Here is a 19456-nt window from a genome sequence, read left to right on the forward strand (position 1 = left end):
TCATCTGGTTTTGCTTCGTTTGTTGTGGAGTATCATCCTCTTTTGATTTTGGATTTAAAAATAATAATGACCAATGCAAACAACAGTAAGACTCCCGGTCCACCCACAAGATTAGCAAAACCACACCACAAGGTGGTTAACGTAAAATTATACAGTTCATTTCAGTATACAGGCCAAGGAAACAGTCATCAACACCCCAAGGGCCAGTGGCATATGTATTTAGTTGCCAATGTTCAAGGGGTGCTGAAAAGTTCTAAGCCCAACCAACTTTCTAAATTCTTAGCGTTATTTTGCCTCTGTAGCTGAAAAAAGGGCTACTTCATTTTATAAAGTCCCAATCTGCAGAATCGTAATGCTGTGTTTTGACATTGTTTAAGATCATTGATTGCACAATGTCAACAAAAAGTGTGTAATTTTCAAGTGTGGAAATCCAAGCAGTCATGAAATTCCTATTCCTGTATAAGAAAACTCCAAATGAAATCCATGAATGTCAGTTGCAACATTGAGTGACCAGTGCCTTTCTTACTCAACCGTGAAGAAGTGGTGTGCAAACATTCAGCATGCAGATTTCAAGACCGGAGATGCAGCAAGGTCTGGGAGGCCTCAAACGGTGTCAATTCCTGAAATTGTTGACCATGTCCATGACCTGATTTGGGCAGAATGGTGAATATGGTTAAAACAATTGCTGAGACTCTACAGATATCTACAGAATGTGTTGGGTTTATAATCTATGAGCAGTTGGGTATGCAGAAGCAGTCAGCCAGGCTGGTGTCCAAATGTTTGAATGCCAATGAGAAAATATGTTGAGTGGACATTTCCAAGTTGATTTTGCGGAATTTTTGTCAAGCTGGTGCCAACTTTCTGGAACGACTATTTGCTGTTGATGACACATGATTACACCACTAGGATCCTGAGGCAAAACAACAGTCCATGTAATGGCAGCACTTAGGGTCACCAAGGCCAAAGAAGTTCAAGACCCAAAATCAGCAGGAAAGGTCATGGCCACAGTGTTTTGGGATCAGGAAGGTGTCGTAATGACTGATTACCTTTCAAGGGGCCAAACAGTTAACGCAGAATAATACTGTAACTTGTTTTGCCGATTAAAAGAGGCATTGAAAGAAAAAAGGAGAGGGAAGCTGTGGAAAGGAGTTCTCTTTTTGCAAGACAATGGAGCTGTTCACAAGCCTGGCAAAATGATGGACGTTTTGACAAAATTGGGGTTTGAGTGCAGAGACCATCCACCCTACTCACCAGATCTTGCTCCATTTCCCGTTTCCAAACCTTAAAAAAGCTAGAAAGATCATCAATTTTCAAGTGATTTGGAGGATACTGCAGCAGTAGACCAGTATTACAGTGACCAGACTTCAAACTTTTTTTTGGCAGGGTTACAGAAACTTCACTCACGATGTGCCAAGTGTGTTGAACTTCGGGGAGAATATGTTGAATAACTTGTAAGTTTCATGGCTCCATGTCAATCCCTTCTTGGTCAGGCTTAGAACTTTTCAGTATCCCCTCATAGTTCCCAAAGTTCTAATAAAATATTCCATGGCCTTCCTTTTAGCTCTTGATCCACTGTGTCAACAATAAAAAACTCAGATGAGAGTCCTACATTTAACTGTATATGCCTGTATTGGGCATTCTGCTGAACTTTTTTCTTTACATCTCCAAGGGACTCATAAGTCCTGTCCTTAAAAACTCTAGTTTTCCCAACATAAAAAGAAGGTTACTCTTTACAATGAGCCACTCTGTGCAAAACAGTTAGTGTTTAGGACACTGTATTTTTCCATATCTGTATAAGCCACTGTGGTGCAGCGGTAGTGTTGTCGTCTCACAGCAAGAGGTTCTCCCGTTCGATTCTCGGCTGAAGCGCCTTCTGTGTGGAGTCTTTGTGTCCTCCCCATGGTCGAGTGGCGTTCGAAAAACATGTGCGAATGAGCGTGCCTTCGTTGAAGGCTGGGCATCGAGCTGGCACCTCGACACAGTGAAAATCTATCGTCAATCATAAGCGGACCGGAGTTCCGCTGTGGTGACCCCTAATTGGGAAAAGCCGAAGGTACAACATTTTTCCATATCTGTGAAGATTAAAAAAATGTCCTTCTTTAATGCAAGGACAGTATTTGCATCTACCATACTTAAAACATACCCCTCCAATTATTAGTTCTTACAGAAAACTTGGGTGTCCTTTCGATGTACTTCTTAAGTGACCAATCCCTCCTGAACAGAATGCATGGCGTGGTCCCAATCTTTTCTGTGTTGATGTCACTCACCTCAAATATTTTCCAATTTTTAAGTAACATTTAACAAATATGGTTGAAATCACTATAGTATGAAATAATACATCCTAGCTTGTCATGTTCACTCTGTTTTATGTTAACAGACATGTTTGGTTGGAATACCTCCATTAAAACTCTGTCCTAATAGGGTATATAAACCCTTTTGGCCCTTTGTCAATGACCTTGACAAAAACCTTGTGAAGAAAAAACTCTGGGTAACCCCTGTGATGCTGTGAAGCATATGTTCTATGTTTTTCTTATTACAACATTTTTTCACTCAAGTTTTGTTTTGTAACAGGATACTTTATTTTAAATATTTGTACTTGCTGTTTTGTAATGTAACATGATACTTTGTGATTGAAAATGTCTGTACTTGATTTTTGAAACATTGTAATTGTGGAGCTTTTCTCCCTGGAAGTCCATTGAAAATGGGTACTTACTTGCCCAGTTGTACTGTCCTGTTTAAATAAAGATCACCAACATTACCCATCCTTTTCCTCATTTTCGACATGGGTTTGGAGATTCGCCCCAGCTGCCCGCATCTGGCTCGATTCAATGCCACTCTCCTACCTTCTTCGATAGTCATGTCTGTCATAGATCTTCTCACACGCACAATCTGTCCATCTCTTTGTTAGAGGTCATCATTTCCTCTTGCCTTGTTCAACTGTATCTCGCAAATCTTCACAAAGACATCTTCTGCTTTCCTGCACATGTGCCTGAACCATTGTAATCTGTTTTTTTTTACCTTCTCTGCAACTGGAGCTACTTGGGTTTCTACTGTAATGCCATCATACCTTCGCCCATCTCACAGTGCACATCCTATCATCCATCTCAAGCATTGCTTTTCCATCACCTCTAGAATCCTCAACTGCCCTGTCTTCACTGCCTAGGTTTCTGTACTATACACCACTTGTTTTGTGCACCTTACTTTTCAGCTTCCTTTGCATTTGTCTGTCACACACCCTCTGACACACTGTGCTAGCTGTCTGCAGACCCACTAATTCTACTTTTGACCTCCTCATTCTGACTTCCTTTCTGTTTAACCTCCTCCCTTCTCACATACTTGAAGCTGTTAACCTGTTCCGCTATTTTCCCTTTTCCCTTCTATCTCAATTTTCAGCTTCTTTTACTTTGCCCCATTTGCTGCTGTGACAACTGTCTTATTTGTACTCAGTTTCATCCTGTGCACCTTCAGTTTTGCATTCAATTCCTCCATTCCCCTATTTGCAGACATTCCTGTTTGGAGTCTTCTTATAACAACATTTTTGCTAATGTAGTTCTTCACTAGTATAAACATCAGTGGACTCAAGAGCTGAACCTGATGAACCCAATATCCCACTGGGAACCCCTCTGCGAGTCCAAACATCGTTCATATTTGTAAAATTGGATCCTTGTACATAACGTGCATGAATTATACCAATTTTTCTGGAACGCTGATAAACTACAAGACTGCCCAAATCAGCTTTCTTGGGACCTCTGCATTCCTAGACTTGGAAAAAGCGTATGAGGAGTTAGATGAGAAGAAGCTAGAGATGAGGAAAGAGTTCATCAGTCTCACTGCAAACATCAGGTTAGTTGTGCTGCATCCTGATGTGAATCTGAACTGCTCATAGCCCATCTTACTTTCAACTACGTTGTGTATTCTTTATAAATCACCCTCTCCAGCATTTTCATGTGGTGTGACATGAGTTTGACACTGCTATCCTGTCCACAGCTGTGAATGGCAGCTGTCTTCTTGTACACTGCACCTAGACTACTTGTTCTGCAGTTACCTGGGGCACTCCTTTCTCTTCACTACTATGTACTTCCAGGAGCCATCTCTCCTCTCAAACAACATCGTCATCATATTTGCCATGACCACATCTGAACTTGCTGCTCTCTTTCACTTTATTACATAGTGCTGTTCTTATTTCTTCTAAAGTGGGCTGCTCTTCCAGTTTCATTGCAGGCTATGTATGGGGCAATACCAGTACAATTTCTGTGAGGATTTCTTCATTCAAAAGATGCTGCAAGTACTCCTTCCCATTTGCCTTTGATATGCTGTGAGCTGGATAACAGGTTGTTACTGGCATCCCTTATGAATGATGTCTGAATACAGCAGCTACATCTTATTATCCAGTACAGTTTTGTAAGGTCAGATCACATGTGAATAATGGCCACATGGTGGCCTCACAGGCACTCGGATTAAACATTCTGAAGGCTGCAGTACTGGCATCTGCTCTTCCAGAGTGCTGCCTTGAACTGTCCAGTAAACATCTTCCCATAGGAGTCACAAAAGAAGATGACATAATTTACCAACCATTCAGAGACCAGTCTTCTAAGATAACTGATCTGCTGGGGCTCTCTAGCATGAAGTCTATGCACAGCTGACCAGCTTAACTCAAGTCTCTGGTCCTGTCACTGTAAAACCCAAGTTGCCTGCGCACATCTATGGTATTGAGAATCCTTTGCAAAATAATTTTGTGATCGGGGTAAAAAAAAAGGACTGCTGTACTGATTGTTTCAAGGAGAGAACTGACACCGCCTTAAGTGACTGAGTAATTCCCTATTTAGTGAAAACAGTACATGGTTCACTCTGCATCCAAACCTGCAGCTCTGAAGTATAGGTGAAGAGTAGGCCATTAAAAATACTTTTCTGTAAAAGGTATTTTTGGGTACAATCTGCAGATTCAAATTAAGGAAGAAAGCGTTAAGTATTTTAATTGTGAAATTCAGATCCCAGGGTGGGGAGATTGACCTCTGAAGGGTGTGGAAAATCTAACTGCAGGATAAATACTTCCTATAAAACAGTGACTTCACTGGATGGAGAAAAAATGTTCCTTTCATAAAAAGAGAAAAAGACCAATTTCATAAATTTTAATTAGGCAAAAAAGTTGTGTTAATTGCGTTTAGTAATAGTCACTCATGGTCTGTCCTTGCTAGTGGCTTTTCTGACTTGCAGAATTCAAAGGAACTGGAAATACTCTCAGCACACATCCACATTAAATGAAGACTTGATTACCTATCATAATCAAACTCTGGGTGACAAAAAAAATCTTTTACTGAGCAGTTTAAATAAACACACAGTTACTGGTAGTGTCTTGATCTGAGGATGGTCAACACTGTTTACCAAATGAGCCTACAGAGTTTCAACAATCCAATATTGGAACAGCTCAAGGAAGAAAAACTGGAAATGATTCCACCTGGAACAGCTGCCTATTGGTTTGGCCATTCTTCACTTTCCTTCATACGCACATTCTTTTCATTGTAAAAAGAGAAACACTTCTCTTCAAGTAACCAGATGCTTTAGAGAAGTTGTGGTGTTACTATCAGCAAAGGCCAATGCCTCCTGCGCATTGTCTAATTCTTGAAGTTCCCTTTCTGCAGATCTTAGCAGCAATTGCCACCACCACAAAACATCTAGCTATGACAGAGAAGAGTGTAAAAAATCAGTTTTGAAAGTCAAGAGTCAGACATCTACTGTCTAGTCAAGAAATATTTCCTGAAATCGCACCCTCAATGCTAATGACACTGGCCTCAGCAAGAGCATTAATGTTAAGGCAAATAGCTTCCCAATTCATGCAGAGATCTTTCTGGAAGTGTCCCGAGTGGTCTCTCCATGTCTTCTGCATGCCACACTTTCACAACTGTAACACAGGTAGGGACGATTACCAAATTGTACACATGTATCTTTCTGCCCTTTCAAAGGTCACACTGACAAAATCAAAATGTTTTCTCAAAGGAGTAATTAGCATACCGGATACTACACTAATTCCACTAAAATAAAAATAAAACTTTTTCAGAACGCACACTTTTCATCTTTCCTTACTACCTTTTCCTAAGTAACAGAACTCAAGAACAACTACAAAACCCTTGCTATCAGCCATACTTCAGCTTAGAAGATGCAGTCAGATAAATCCAGTCCAGCCAAAAGCAGAGTTCCAGGTGGAAAAAATATAAATGTCAAAAAAATATTTTGCACATCTTTATGCATAGAGGTACCTCAATATACAGTGATAGTTTCCCTCACTATGGCTTTCATTCCACAACTGGAAGAGTGTAAAATTCTATGAAAATGATGAATATTGAACATCACATAGAATTTACATGCTGCTGAGTCATATGTACTACCAACTCAATCTGATGCTAATCTCATTAATTTTAAATACCTTTCTTTGCTGGTCTTTCAGATGGCGGTAGCATTCGGTACACTCTGAACGCATTATTCCCCTTCTTTATACTTTTATCCTTCACTTCTTCAATGTCTGGAAGGGAGTTCATAGCACAACGGAAATTGGCTTTCCATGTCTTTGGGTCAGGCTTACTTATACCTGGCAGATATTTCCCTGTTAAGTGTTGTACAAAATATTTTTACTTGGTTAAATAAACAAAATTACAGAAAAGAACTACTGATGAGCAGAAGCAATCTCGCAGTTCCATACCTGTATGAACTGCCCAGTTTTTAAACAAAGGGGCATCTTTTTCTACATCCCAGCCATGGCGTGCCGCATGCATCCATGGAATTTGAAATATCTTCTTTTCCTAAGATTAGCAAAAAGAAAAAGTTACTCCTTAATTAAAGTATCAAACACTGAATGATTAAACAGTACCGGAGCTTTACCATTAATACGGCAGAAGAGTTTAATATACATAAAAGCTGACAATTTTGCTTTTTAACAAAAACATTCCCTTTTTGAGCAAACTACCACAACATTCCAAATGAATTAGCACCATCATAACTGAATTATACAGCAATAAATCTTTAAAACTATTCTTCAAAACTCAAATCTCATTCTGCATGTACATGTACCAAGCATACCGTACTTAAGGGAACTCTGCTTATATACATATACTGGGTATAAAGAAAAAGTTGTTTCTAAGTCACTCAAGACACATTCCACCAACATAACTAACACAAAATATGCGCAACACTTATTCTGTGCTAAATTATCACCAATGTCCCTTTCCTATGAGGTCTTAAATGAAAGCATGCAAGATAATCATCTTTTGGTTGACACCACTGAAGAAAACATTTTTGTTCTAATGTCTGCTTCTTTTTGTCAGCCATAGTTTACCACAAATTGCTACTATATTTATAACATAAATCATAACAGGCTCAAAGCCTTACCTCTGATGTCAGCTTGTGTCAAGCTGCTGAGAAAGTACAGTTATGTACACTTACCATAAATGTAGATGTTAAGAGTGTATTCACTGTTGCAGCCATCACACTTGGGGTTATCTGCCTGTAGGTAGCCCTCAGTCGGCCCGAATACCAGAGACTTAGTATTTCTGCGTCGGATGCTGTCGCTTCTTCCATGACGTCAGGTCATCAGGGGTATAAAAACAGGCAGCTGACGCCATTACATCAGTTTTTCTTGCCCCAAATGTCAGGAGCCCCCAAACAGGGAGCTAGTATATGGTGGGGAAAACACCACCAGTAGAAAGTAAATACCAATACCAGTAGAAATAGCCATACAGAGGAGCGATTAAGATATAGAGAAAAGCAGAGGGTTGGAGGGAGGGAAACCAGGACTGCAACAGTGAATACACTCTCACATCTACATTTATGGTAAGTGCACACAACTGTACTATGTTCTTCGTGTTTCACTGTTGCAGTCTTCACACTTGGGTTGATTCCCAAAGCTGAGGAAGGGTGGAGGCAGTCAAGAAGAGTTGGGGCTGGCTAGAAGGCCTTGCAAGACTGCTGTAGCAAATCCTGACCTGGATTTGGAAAAGATAGGTAGGTGGTAATGTTTGGTGAAGGTGTGTACAGAACTCCAGGTAGCAGTTTCCAGTATGTCCTGGTAGGGACTCCCGAGAAATACTGTACAGGTAGATGTAGCCCTACTGGAATGTGTTCTGACCCCCTGAGGGGTTGGTTTTCCATGGTGCTTGTAGTAAAAATGGCTGCAGTGTGCTATCCATTTGGAAATGGTTTGTTTTGAAATGGCCTTGCCCTCTGCCCCTGTTGCAAAGCTGACTAGGGACTGGTCAGATTTTCTGAAAGACTTAGTCCTATCAAGGTAGAACCTGAGCCGTTTGTGCACATCCAAAGAGTGCAGGATCCTTTCCCCTTGATTTTGAGGATTAGGGAAGAAGGTTGGCAAATGGATGGATTGGTTGAGAGCCGCAATGGACACCACTTTAGGCATAAAGGAAGGATTGGTCCTGAGGGAGACACTGTCAGCAAGGAAAATAATGAAGGGTTCCACAGCTTTCAGTACTTGTAACTCAGACACTTCTAGCTGAAGTGATGGCTAAAAGCAAGGCTGTTTTCCAAGAGAGGAATTTTAACTCTGCTGAAGCAGCAGGTTCAAAAGGGGGGAGCGTTAGCTTCTCCAGTACAAAGTTAAAGTCCCAAGCAGGGGTGGGTGCTCTCCTTGGTGGCCTTAAGTTGTTTGCTCCTCTCAGGAACTGTTTGATGAGAGGGTGAGAGAATAGAGGTGGCTCAATATTGTAATGAGCCGAAATGGAAGAGGCATGGATCTTAATGGAGGAGAAAGATAGGCCTCTGTAGTAGTTCTGCTAGGTATTCCAGGATAAAAGGTAAGGAGGAGAGATCTGTGTCCTTACCTTTAGACTGAATCCAAGAACAATACCTTTTCCACTTTTCTGCATAGAATTTCCTAGTAGTGGGCCTTCTGGCTTCCAGGATGACATCCAGCACCTGTTTGCTTAGGGTTGCTGGTGGAGTAATTAAGGAATAAGCCAGGCTGCAAGATTAGGGTTTGCAATTGTGGATGCAAAATCTGTCCCTCCTGCTGAGGAAGCAGGGTTGGGATCTGGTGTAGATGCCAGGGTGGCATCGTTGTCAGGCTTCACAGGAGTGGGTACCAGTGCTGGCATGGCCAGTCCGGGGCAATCAGAATTGTCTTTGGCCTGTCTTGTTTTGTCTTGAGTAATACTCTTGAGAGAAGGTGCAGAGGAGGAAAGGCATAGATTGAGAGGTTTTCCCATTGAAAGGATAAGGCATCCACCTTCCAGGCCCAGCTGTGAGGGCTCCTGGTGCAGAATTTGCTTAACTGGTGGTTGTCAGGGGGAGGCAAAGAGATCCACCTCTGGGGTCCCACCATTTCTGGATCAGAAGGGTGAAGGTGCTAGGCTCCAATTTCCACTCATGTGGGTCTAGGAGATCTCTGCTTAAGTCATCTACCAGTGAATTTGCCTGGCAGGAACTGAGCTTGTAGATGAACTTGGTTGGCCAAAGCAGTGTTCCACAGGGCCATGGCTAACCTGCAGAGTGGGTAGGAATGGGTTCTCCCCTGCTTGTTGATGTACCACATAACAGTGACGTCTGTTTTTACCAGCAGTCGTCCTGGAAGGAGTAGGTCTCTGAAAGCTGTCAGGGCATTCTGTACAGCTAGCATCTCCTTTTGGTTGATGTGCAGGAGAATTTGCCTTGGGCTCCAGTAGCCCTGAATATATTTGCCCATCATGTGAGTCCCCCATGCATAGTCTGATGCATCTGTGGTCAGGGTGTGGGCGGCATGGGGTTGCGTAAAATGTAGTCCCTTGTTGTGGTTGCATGCTTCTGCCCACCATAGGAACTCTGTCCTTAGACAAGGCACCAAAGACTTAAGTACTATTGAATTTCCTCATATGCAGTCTTGCATATGGAATTAGTAGAATACATGAGGCCATGTACCCTAGGGCTTGCAGTATTTTTCTTGCAGACAGCTGGGTTCTGGTGGCCATTCATTTGAAGTAGTCTGTCAGATAGATCTGTTTTTCTGAAGTTAGGAATGCCATCTGGGAAGTTGTGTCCAAGCCTGCTCCCAGGAATATAATCTTTTGACTGGGTACCAGTTGTAATTTCTTTTCGTTGATGGTGTACAGTACCCCAATGAGGTGAGAAGTTTTTTTTTTTTACAAATGCCAGGTGCTGAAGCAGCAATTCCTGACCGTCTGCCTGAATCAGACAGTCGTCCAAGTACGGGTACATTTGGATATTTCTCTGCCTGCAGTATGCAATGGCTGGAGCCAGGCATTTTGTGAATACCCTGGATGCAGTAGGTAAGCCAAAGGGAAGTGCAGAGAACTGATAATGCATAGATCCTGCCCTGAAACGTAGATATTTCCTGCATGACTCCCTTATGGGAATCTGCAGATAGGCTTCTTTAAGTCTAGGGTGACTAACCAGGCATCCTTGGCTAACATAGGGAGAAGCTGTTGCAGGGTAAGCATCTTGAATTCTGGTACCACCAGGAAGGTGTTGAGAATTGAAAGGTCCGGGACTGGGCACCAAGAGCCCTCTTTCCTGGGTACCAGGAATAGTCTGGAGTAAAATCCTTGACCCCTCTGTTCTACTGGAACAGGCTGATTAGTTCGGATATTGAGCAGGGAAAGTACTTGGTTTTGAGCCTCTGCCCACTGGTTTGGAGGAAGGTCTGGGAACCCGTTTGGGGTTGGCACTGAATGGAAATAGAATTTGTACCGCTGGGATACAATTTTGAGGACCCATCGGTCCTGAGTGATGGACATCCAGGTTTTTTGCATGAAGGGCTAGTTTTTCCTCCTAGGGGCACAAGCAATTGGGCAGGGCTGGGAAGTAGAGGTGAGAAGTTATTGTGAGCTTTTTCCACAAGGAGATGGCTTACCACTCCCTGCTTTTGGGGGGGCACTCCATTGCTTAGATCTCTGCATACCCTGAGACTGTAGTCTGGGTGGTCTGTTGCCCCTGGGTCTTGTTTGGGAAGGCCTGGAGGGGGCTGGAAAGCACCAGTGTTTAGAAGGGCAATGCCTACTGAATCTAGGTGGCTGCACTTGTAGGAATTCAAACAGTTTGCATAGATTTAGGCTTTTCTTCCATCTTTTTAAGAACTTCTTCTGCTTTGGTGCCAAACAAACCATCCTTATTCAAAGGAGTGTCTAGCAATTTAGATTTGACATGATCTGGTAGGGTCTGCTCCTTCAGCCAAGCATATCTTCTCAGTACAGAACCAGTGACTGCTGCCCTGCAAGAAGCTTATAGGGCATCAAAGCCACACTGCAAAGTATGCTTACTAACTTGGTTTGCAGAGTGCATAAGCTTCTGCAATTCTTTATTTACTGCACAGTCAGGAAAGGTTGCCACTTTTTGTTTAATAAGTTCCATAATATGCTGCTGGTATTTCAGCATGTGAAATTGGCAATTTAATGCCCTGACAGCAAGAGTTGCAGAGGTATACCTTCTTACCCCATCTGTCTAAAGCTCTGGAATCCCTATTCGAAGGGGTAGGGTTTTTGGCTGTAGTAGCTTTAATACCTTTAGGTCCCTGGAAAATGATCTCTGGGTCAGCAGGAGGATTCTTGAAAAGAAACATATGAGAATCAGGTACTCTGTAGTAGCTGTCTTGTTTCCTAGGGGCTGGAGGTAAGGTGCCTGGAGTAAGACTGGGTTCTATGAAAACATCATCCACAACATCCAGGACAGGGGGTATAGCTAAAGGCCTGTGCTGAGGAAACTCTAAAAATTCTCCGAGTCTCTTTTTGGACTGAGGATAGTCTTGGCATTCCCAATGGAAATGCTCTCTTAAAGAATGCAAGGTTTCACCAAAAGAGAAATCCTCTGGAAGGGAGGCAGAGGGAATGGATTCCTCTGCATCTGAATCCTCATAAGCAGATAAGGGCATATCATCCTAATCAGAAAGAACAGAGTCATCGGAGTCTTGATCTGTAGAATCTGAAGGGGACTGGTTTCTTTGTCTCTTAACAGGGGAAGGCTGGCTTCCCCTAATCAGCGTAATAAGGTCTTCAGCCATTCTAAGCATTTGTTTTTGTGGCATGGGCTCTTGAGCATTCGTTTTTGTCATTGATTTTCTAGGCATAGTGCATACTCTGGGCCTAAGAAACTCAGTAGTTTTGGTAAGAAATGAAGTTGCCGATTTGATTGGAATATCGGTAGGACGAAAAACTCCCTCAGAAGCCGGTGCCTGCAGAGTGGCTCTGGACTCATCTAAGGTAGAGACATCTGCTGGTTCCATAGTCGAAGAAGCATCTCGAGGCATACGGGACTCCGAATAGGTCTCAGCAGAGGCCTACGAATCCACAGAAGCAGGCAAGAGGGGCTGCAAAGGCGCCTCACTGAGTACCGGTGGACTGGTGACTAGCTTAGCAGAAGCGTCGTCGGCAGTTCTGGACCTATGTGGTCTGTCTCTGTCTTTATCATTACATTTTTTCATAAGATCGGTAGTCGGATGGCTAACCAAAGCCATTTCTGAGTACGGTGATCGAGAGCGAAAGAATTTAGCGACAAAGATAGCCCGACGACAAACAGTTTGGGTGCAAAACTGACAGCGAGGGACGTCGTGGTCTGAGCCTAAACTGACACAGTAAGAATGAAAATCTCTGAGGTATTTGCTTTCCACAGGCAAGACAATCTGACATCGGTTAGAGCAAGAAAAAAGAATCCCCAACAGTGTACTTAGCTTTAGAAGACTTCAGGATAATTCAACTTGAAAATGAAAAATTCAGGTAGTGGCTGACTGGCACTTGCGAACTGCTTCAGCATCGTGCTTTGGGCTTCTCCTCGGCAAGAAAGACTGTTGTAATGGCATCGGCTGTCCGTTTTTATACCCCTAACGACCTGACATCATGGAAGATCCGACAGCATCCGACACAGAAATACTAAGTCTCTGGTATTCAGGCCGACTTAGGGCTACCTGCAAGCAGATAACCCCAAGTGTGATGACTGCAACAGTGAAACACAAAGAACATCATGAAATGTTTAGATAGATACCCACTGTACCAGTAAGATCTCTAATTCTCTCTGCCATCACAGCATTAGCTTTCAGCCTACACCACAGTGAAGAGGAATCTGGTATAGCCCTGGTAAAGATACCACATCATGCAACAGGTCAGGAAATCTTAGCCAAAAGTTGACAAATATCTACAAATTCCTGAGTATTCTACACATTAGAAAGGGGCTAGTTTCAGAAATAACACAATTAAAGGATAGAAATTTATTATAATATAGGAGCTCAACTTAAAAAATAGACTGTAGGTAGTAGGTACGATGACTACAAAGTACAAAAAGAAATACAAAAGGTGTCTAGGGCTTTGAAATAAGTATCAGCAGTATTAATATCAACTTTAAATATTCACCCTCTTTAGAGATGATATCTTCTCACAGCCTGCATAGGCCTCCCTCACTATGCTGCCCTGACAGTTATAAGATACAAGATTCTGGTAACCAGTTAAGCACATGTAAGCAACAGCATGTGCTTATTTTCAAATAAAGTGTGAAAATGTGCACTATTTGTGACTGATTTAATATAAATGCTAAACAAATCGCAAATGTAACACGACAGAGGCGAATAAACAACCAAAAAGTACTGTCCCATTAATACATTTAAAAAAAAAAATACATTAATCCATTAATAAACATATAAGAATACTAACCTGTCAGTGCATGCAGAAATCACAACTTTAGGATACTAAAATTGTTATCTATGCTTGTACCAGCTGATCTACAAAAGAACTCCTTGCAGTGAGTAATAAGGATTTCCACATCAGACGACCTCCTCACAGTGATAATTTGTGCATTCCCTAGCTCTCACACACAGAAGATAGCACAGAGTATACAGACACACAACTTCTTAGTTTAACCCCACACACACACACAAAAATAAGTAACCATAACTAAAAAAAGAGAAACAAAAAAATAATAAAGGGACTGCCTAAATCAGAACAAATAAGGAAGAGAGAAAAATATGCACTCATATCTGTTACAATTTACATCAAGCGGCATTCTGCAGTGATCAATGGTGGAAATAATTTTACGTACAAAAACATCCCAAAGAAGGAGAAGACATAACAGCTAACGAAGTAACACTTCCAAAAGCAAAGAACTGAAGCTCAGACATACTAAAAAAAACACAAATCGTGAGATCATGAACCAAGCAACTGTGTTTGTGGAAAGAGTCAAATCACAACCAAAGTGGCTGTGGCAGAAATATCTGCAATGGAAACATTATAGTAACAGGCAATGGAAGCAGCTGCAACCACTACTAGAGTGAGCAGGCTATGAATGCATTGGCCAGCAAGCAGTTCCATGCAGAAAGGTAAAAAAAAAACATACTTACCCATCAATATGTTTAAGGCACTGCCACAGGGAAGCCATCATTTCTAGTGCAAAGATGATGAAAAGCTAATTTGCCTTACTGAACTCATGTACCCTTTTTAAGTAAAAAAAAAGACATGATAAAAAAATAACAAAGGTAAGAAGGGCTCCCTTTCTCCCCTGCAGTCTGGCCATGATAAAAAAAACAGAGATGAATGGAATGGATTAAGAAAAATAATACTCCAACAGTATTAGATGTGGGTTGGTCCTAAAGTTATAGCAATCCTTAAGAAAGAATGCTCAGATCCACACAAATGATTATCTGCAACCCAATATGGCCACAAAAAACAGTACCTTACAAGAGGAAAACCTGAGATCCACCCAGCTAGTTAGGTCAAATGGAAAGGCAGGGTAGCTTGACAGCCATGACATCCAGTTTCCTGTGAAAGACGAAAATCTATTCTTCTGAGTACAGATGCACAGAAACCACTTTTGAAAAAACACTGTGCAACCCTCTGGTGAGCTACAGTTCTGCCATCCATAAGATGGTGAAGCATACACTCTGATCATGGAATAAGTGGGACCTAGGAGTCTTAGAGGCAGATGAGAACTTGGGTCCGAAGAAGATGCCTATCTGCCCAAGTACAGAACTTTTCCTACTTTTAATCTACCCATTTATGAAAACAGAGGCAAGACTATGATGTAAAGACAAATCAAATGCAAAACAGATGGTCAGCACACACATCACTTCCCATACTAAATAAGGATTTGACACAAACTCACTAGTAACTTACCAAAACCATTCTTTCAAATGCTACCTTCAGAAGCTATATTATATATAGATATATATATATATATAGATATATATATATATATACATATGCACACACACACACACAACAAAGCAAACAACCACCACAACACAATAATACATCATACACTAGTATCTCAAAAAACAAGCCCATACAATGAAACACCACAAAACTTTACATTCTGAGAATCCACAATGAGACGCAAGGATGTCCCCCTCACCAGGCTGGATAAGGAGAAGGCTGCAGTTAACTGCCTGTAAGGTACCAGGATCCGTCAGATCACAAAAGCACACAGGCACTCAGCCACACGTACCAGTATGACTCTGTCACAGTCCACATGGGTGTGAATGACCAGAGATGTACCTTCCTGGACTACATAGAGAGACATGATTGAGCTCTCAGACTGTGTCTCACAGGCAGGTATGAACTTAGCCTTAATCTGTATTCTACCTTCACCAATGATGATGCCACAATACAAACAAAAAATGATTGACTTGAACAAATGGCTTAACTTTTGGTGTCAGTCCAAGGGGATCTAATATTTGTCAGTCAGGGAGAACAAGGAAAAGAAAGAATTACCAACAATGGTAAAATAAGAGGTACTATAAAAGCACTAGAAGAACATGGAAAGAACTACCAGCAATGGTATTAGTAAGAGTTAAAGGAAGTAAAAATTAATACTTAACCACATTGATATTAAAAAAAAAATAGACAAAGTTAAACTTACTGACCAATGAGAACTGCTAGAAAGTTATACCTAAAGCGTGAGAGCTCGCAATCTACATCTGATCGCAGTCACAGCAAGAGAGACCGAAGGTATGTTAGGTCACCTGAGGCATTATGGGTAAAGGGAGGAGCTTAAGAGTTCAAGTGTTTTACGATCTGGAAGAAGCTGCAGAGTTGGATCAGAGTATCAGATCCAAACCCATTACTGAGAAATGAATGAAAATAAGAGCACCAAATGAAATTCTTAAACCTTCATAATTAAAATAGCTCAGTACTGCACAAACAACACATGCATCTTGTGCATTTTGTCTGGCAGATTGAGAAAGTCACATCTGATTGAATAATAAGCTATACACACACACACACATATATATATATATATATATATACACATATACAGTAAATTTGCTACTCTTTTCTCTCCCCTTACAGTAATGTGATTCGATAATGAGTAAATAATTATGTTATACAGAGACAGGAAAAGATGGCTGTTCCACTTATGGTCAGAAGGTGAGATTCTAGTCTATCAAACTGCTTATGACATTTCTTAAAAGTCTAAATTTTGTTAATACATGCTTAATTAGCAAGGATTTTAATATATGCTTGCAATGCTTTAGCACTGTAAATGTTATTTTGAAATATAGTATGCTGATAAACCAACTAAATGTTTTAGTGAAAAGAATTCAACCAGACGGTGGGGGTTGGTATAATGGTTAAGAAGTTTACTTCACAAGCAAAAGGTGCATGGCTTGATTTTCAGCTTTGGTCACTATCCCCACTATCAGGCCCCAGTGGCTTAATGGATAGGGCATTGACCTTCTAAGCCAGGGACTGCAGGGTTCAAGACCTATCTGAGTTCAGAGCAACCTATGCGATTGTTCACAAATACCCTGCACAACCCATGTAAATGGCTGTATAGAAGCTGCTGTACCTACTAGAAGCAAGTCCAAAACAAACCACACTGGTGCAATCCTAACTTTTACAACGTATATAACAAAAGGAAAAAAAAGTCATAGCTAAAATTAGGTACAGCAACTCCCATAATGATAGGAGTTCTCCAATTACACTAAACAGGAAACTAAGAGGACTAATTATGTCCAACAAGGCCAATTATGAGGTCAACATAGCCTCACTGGCTAATGACAACCATAAGGCCTTCTAAAGCTATGTCTGTGACCTCAAAGGCAGCACACAGCAGTGTGCTGAACTGGTGGTTAGTAGTCCCATTTTCACTGAGCAGAGTGACACAGCGAATTTGCTGGCTGACAAATTCAACTCACACTTTACACCTAACTCCCCCATGCCTCACCCCATGAAATACCTACTAGCATAACACCCAGCTATTAACAGACACTAACAGTATCCTGGGATGCCTCCTAAGTAGTTTGAAACATGGCCTATAAGGACCACTTGGGTCACTTTGCAACTGTAGTCTCCGCACAGGTTTTGTATCATGGGAAAAGGACGACTGCAACAGTTATAGGTTCATAGGCTAATACTAGGCTAAGTGCCCTTGTGGGCCATTTTAAGCCTAGCCAATTACCCCATGTGAGAATCAAACCCTGCAACTTGTGTTTGTAAGGTAAACACCTTAAATATTATGCCAACCTCCCACCTCTTGGTGGTGAGTTGATGGTTCACCCTTGTGAACTACAGACTTGTTAGTCTAACTTGTCTAATATGCAAATCCACGGAATGAAACATCATGGAAATGATCAACAAAGACACAAGCAACCTTCAGATGCTGAACTCAACCCGGTTGGGCTTTGTCAAATGAAGGTCATGCCTACTAAACCTGGTAGACTTCGAGGTTGTCAAATGAAGGTCATGCCTACTAAACCTGGTAGACTTCGAGGTAACAAAGGCAATGGAGGAGGGAAAAATGGTGCATACTGCTTACCTGGACCTGACTAGAGAGTTTGAAACACCCCCCCGCTCAGGTATAGTTGATAAACCTCACCAAAATGGGCATAAAGACCTACATAACTCACTGGATTGCCATCTGGCTCAGTGACAAGATTCAGGAAGTAAGGTTTGGTGAGACCACTTTCACTAAGAGACAGGACACTAATAGGGTACCTTAGGGCTCCATGCTGGACCGCTCCTAATTTGCATCTACTTTTTAGAAGTAAAGGCTAATGTCAAGGGCATTTCGCTGACCCAAGTTTGCAAAAGACTGAATTGGGAGCTGTCAGATTCCCCCCATGACGGGGGCGTGGCCAAGGATGAACACAGGATAGCAGCAGATTTCTTCAGCTCCACCAATTTCATTACACTGACAGGAATTAATTACTTAAAAAATTAATTTTTGAAGTAATTTTCTTTCTAAATATGTTTGTTTTATATAGTTCTTGAACTATAGCTAAAAAAGAAAGGAAATTTTAACAATATTCCTGTCAGAAATCACTTTGGAAATTTTCCTGTCAGTTTATCAGTCTGAAATGAGTTCCAGTAAGACAAATTCTCAAGACTCCAGCATAAAGAAAGAACTTCAGTCTCTGATAACTATAATCCAGCAACTTACTGCTAAGATAGATAAAATGGATACTAAAATAGATACCTTCATAGAACAAACTACAAAACAAATAGGCTTGTTACATATAGACCTGCAACAACAGAAGATCAGATGTCAGGCATAGAAGAAGCTGTGAATGACATGGAAAATAGAATCCAAGAAGAGAAAACAACATTGAGTTTCTGCTGAAACAAAATACACATTTACAAACAAAGCTTGATGACCAGGAAAATAGATCTAGGCAATAACATTAGGATTTTTGGACTGCCAGAAAATATTGAAGGTAACAATATTACTTCTTTTTTAACAACATGGCTCCTAAAACTTTAGGCTTACCAGAAGCATTCTCTTTTGGTATCGAAAGAGCACATAGATATATAGCTAATACTAACTCTAACAAAACTATCCTAGATCAGTTATAGTTAGATTTCTATCATCTTTTGATAAAGAGATGGTTCTTAAATCTGCTTGGGCTAAAGCTCCTGTTAAGATTAATGAGACAACTGTGCGTTTTGACAATGACTATTCTTCCATGGTAATAGCTAAAAGAAAAGTTTTTCTGCCACTAATAAGGGAGCTTAAAAAGCACAGTTTAAAACATACCTTCTGTTTCCTGCCAAGCTTAAAATCTTCCTTCCTGATGGTCCTAAAATTTTTGATGACTTAGACTCTGCTTTACTGTTTATCAAAAAAATAAGATTTTGGATAAAATAGAGGAAATGGAATGGGCTAGTCCTTCATTAAAGAGACTGGCAACTGAAACTTCGTGGAAGACTTCAGAGAAGAAGAAGAGACTAAAAAACAAATGATTTGTTCTATGTTTTTTTTCCTCTCATCATTTTATTTCATTATTAATCTTTTTAAATATAGTTCCTGCATTTCCAGAAAGCCACAAATATTCTGAAAAAGATTTAATCAAAGTTATTCTCTGTGTGCAAAGAAATGTTTTGTTTAATAACCAGTCAAAATGTCTGAAGAATTACTAACAAGCTATGATTCAATTTGTTTCTCTTTCTGAAAAAGAGAAGTAAGGTCAGTAATTTGATACATTTTTTCTTTTCTTTTTTTTTCTTCTCCTTTTCTTCTTTTCTTTGTTTAAACAATGACATTC

At 40.9% G+C, this 19456-nt stretch overlaps 1 protein-coding gene across 1 annotated transcript in view; it reads right to left on the reverse strand.

Annotated features, from left to right (window-relative positions):
- The window catches only part of IRF2 (interferon regulatory factor 2), a gene marked incomplete in the record, with an annotated part of 131039 nt that overhangs the window by 86454 nt on the left and 25129 nt on the right, over positions 1-19456 (reverse strand). Inside the window, 2 exon segments of the mRNA XM_044089853.1 lie at positions 6422-6598; positions 6695-6794. Coding sequence (XP_043945788.1) covers positions 6422-6598; positions 6695-6794 — 277 coding nt within the window.

Source organism: Protopterus annectens, chromosome 12.part0, assembly GCF_019279795.1.
Source record: "Protopterus annectens isolate FY-2018-M chromosome 12.part0, PAN1.0, whole genome shotgun sequence".
In the NCBI taxonomy this organism is placed as follows: Eukaryota; Metazoa; Chordata; order Ceratodontiformes; family Protopteridae; genus Protopterus; species Protopterus annectens.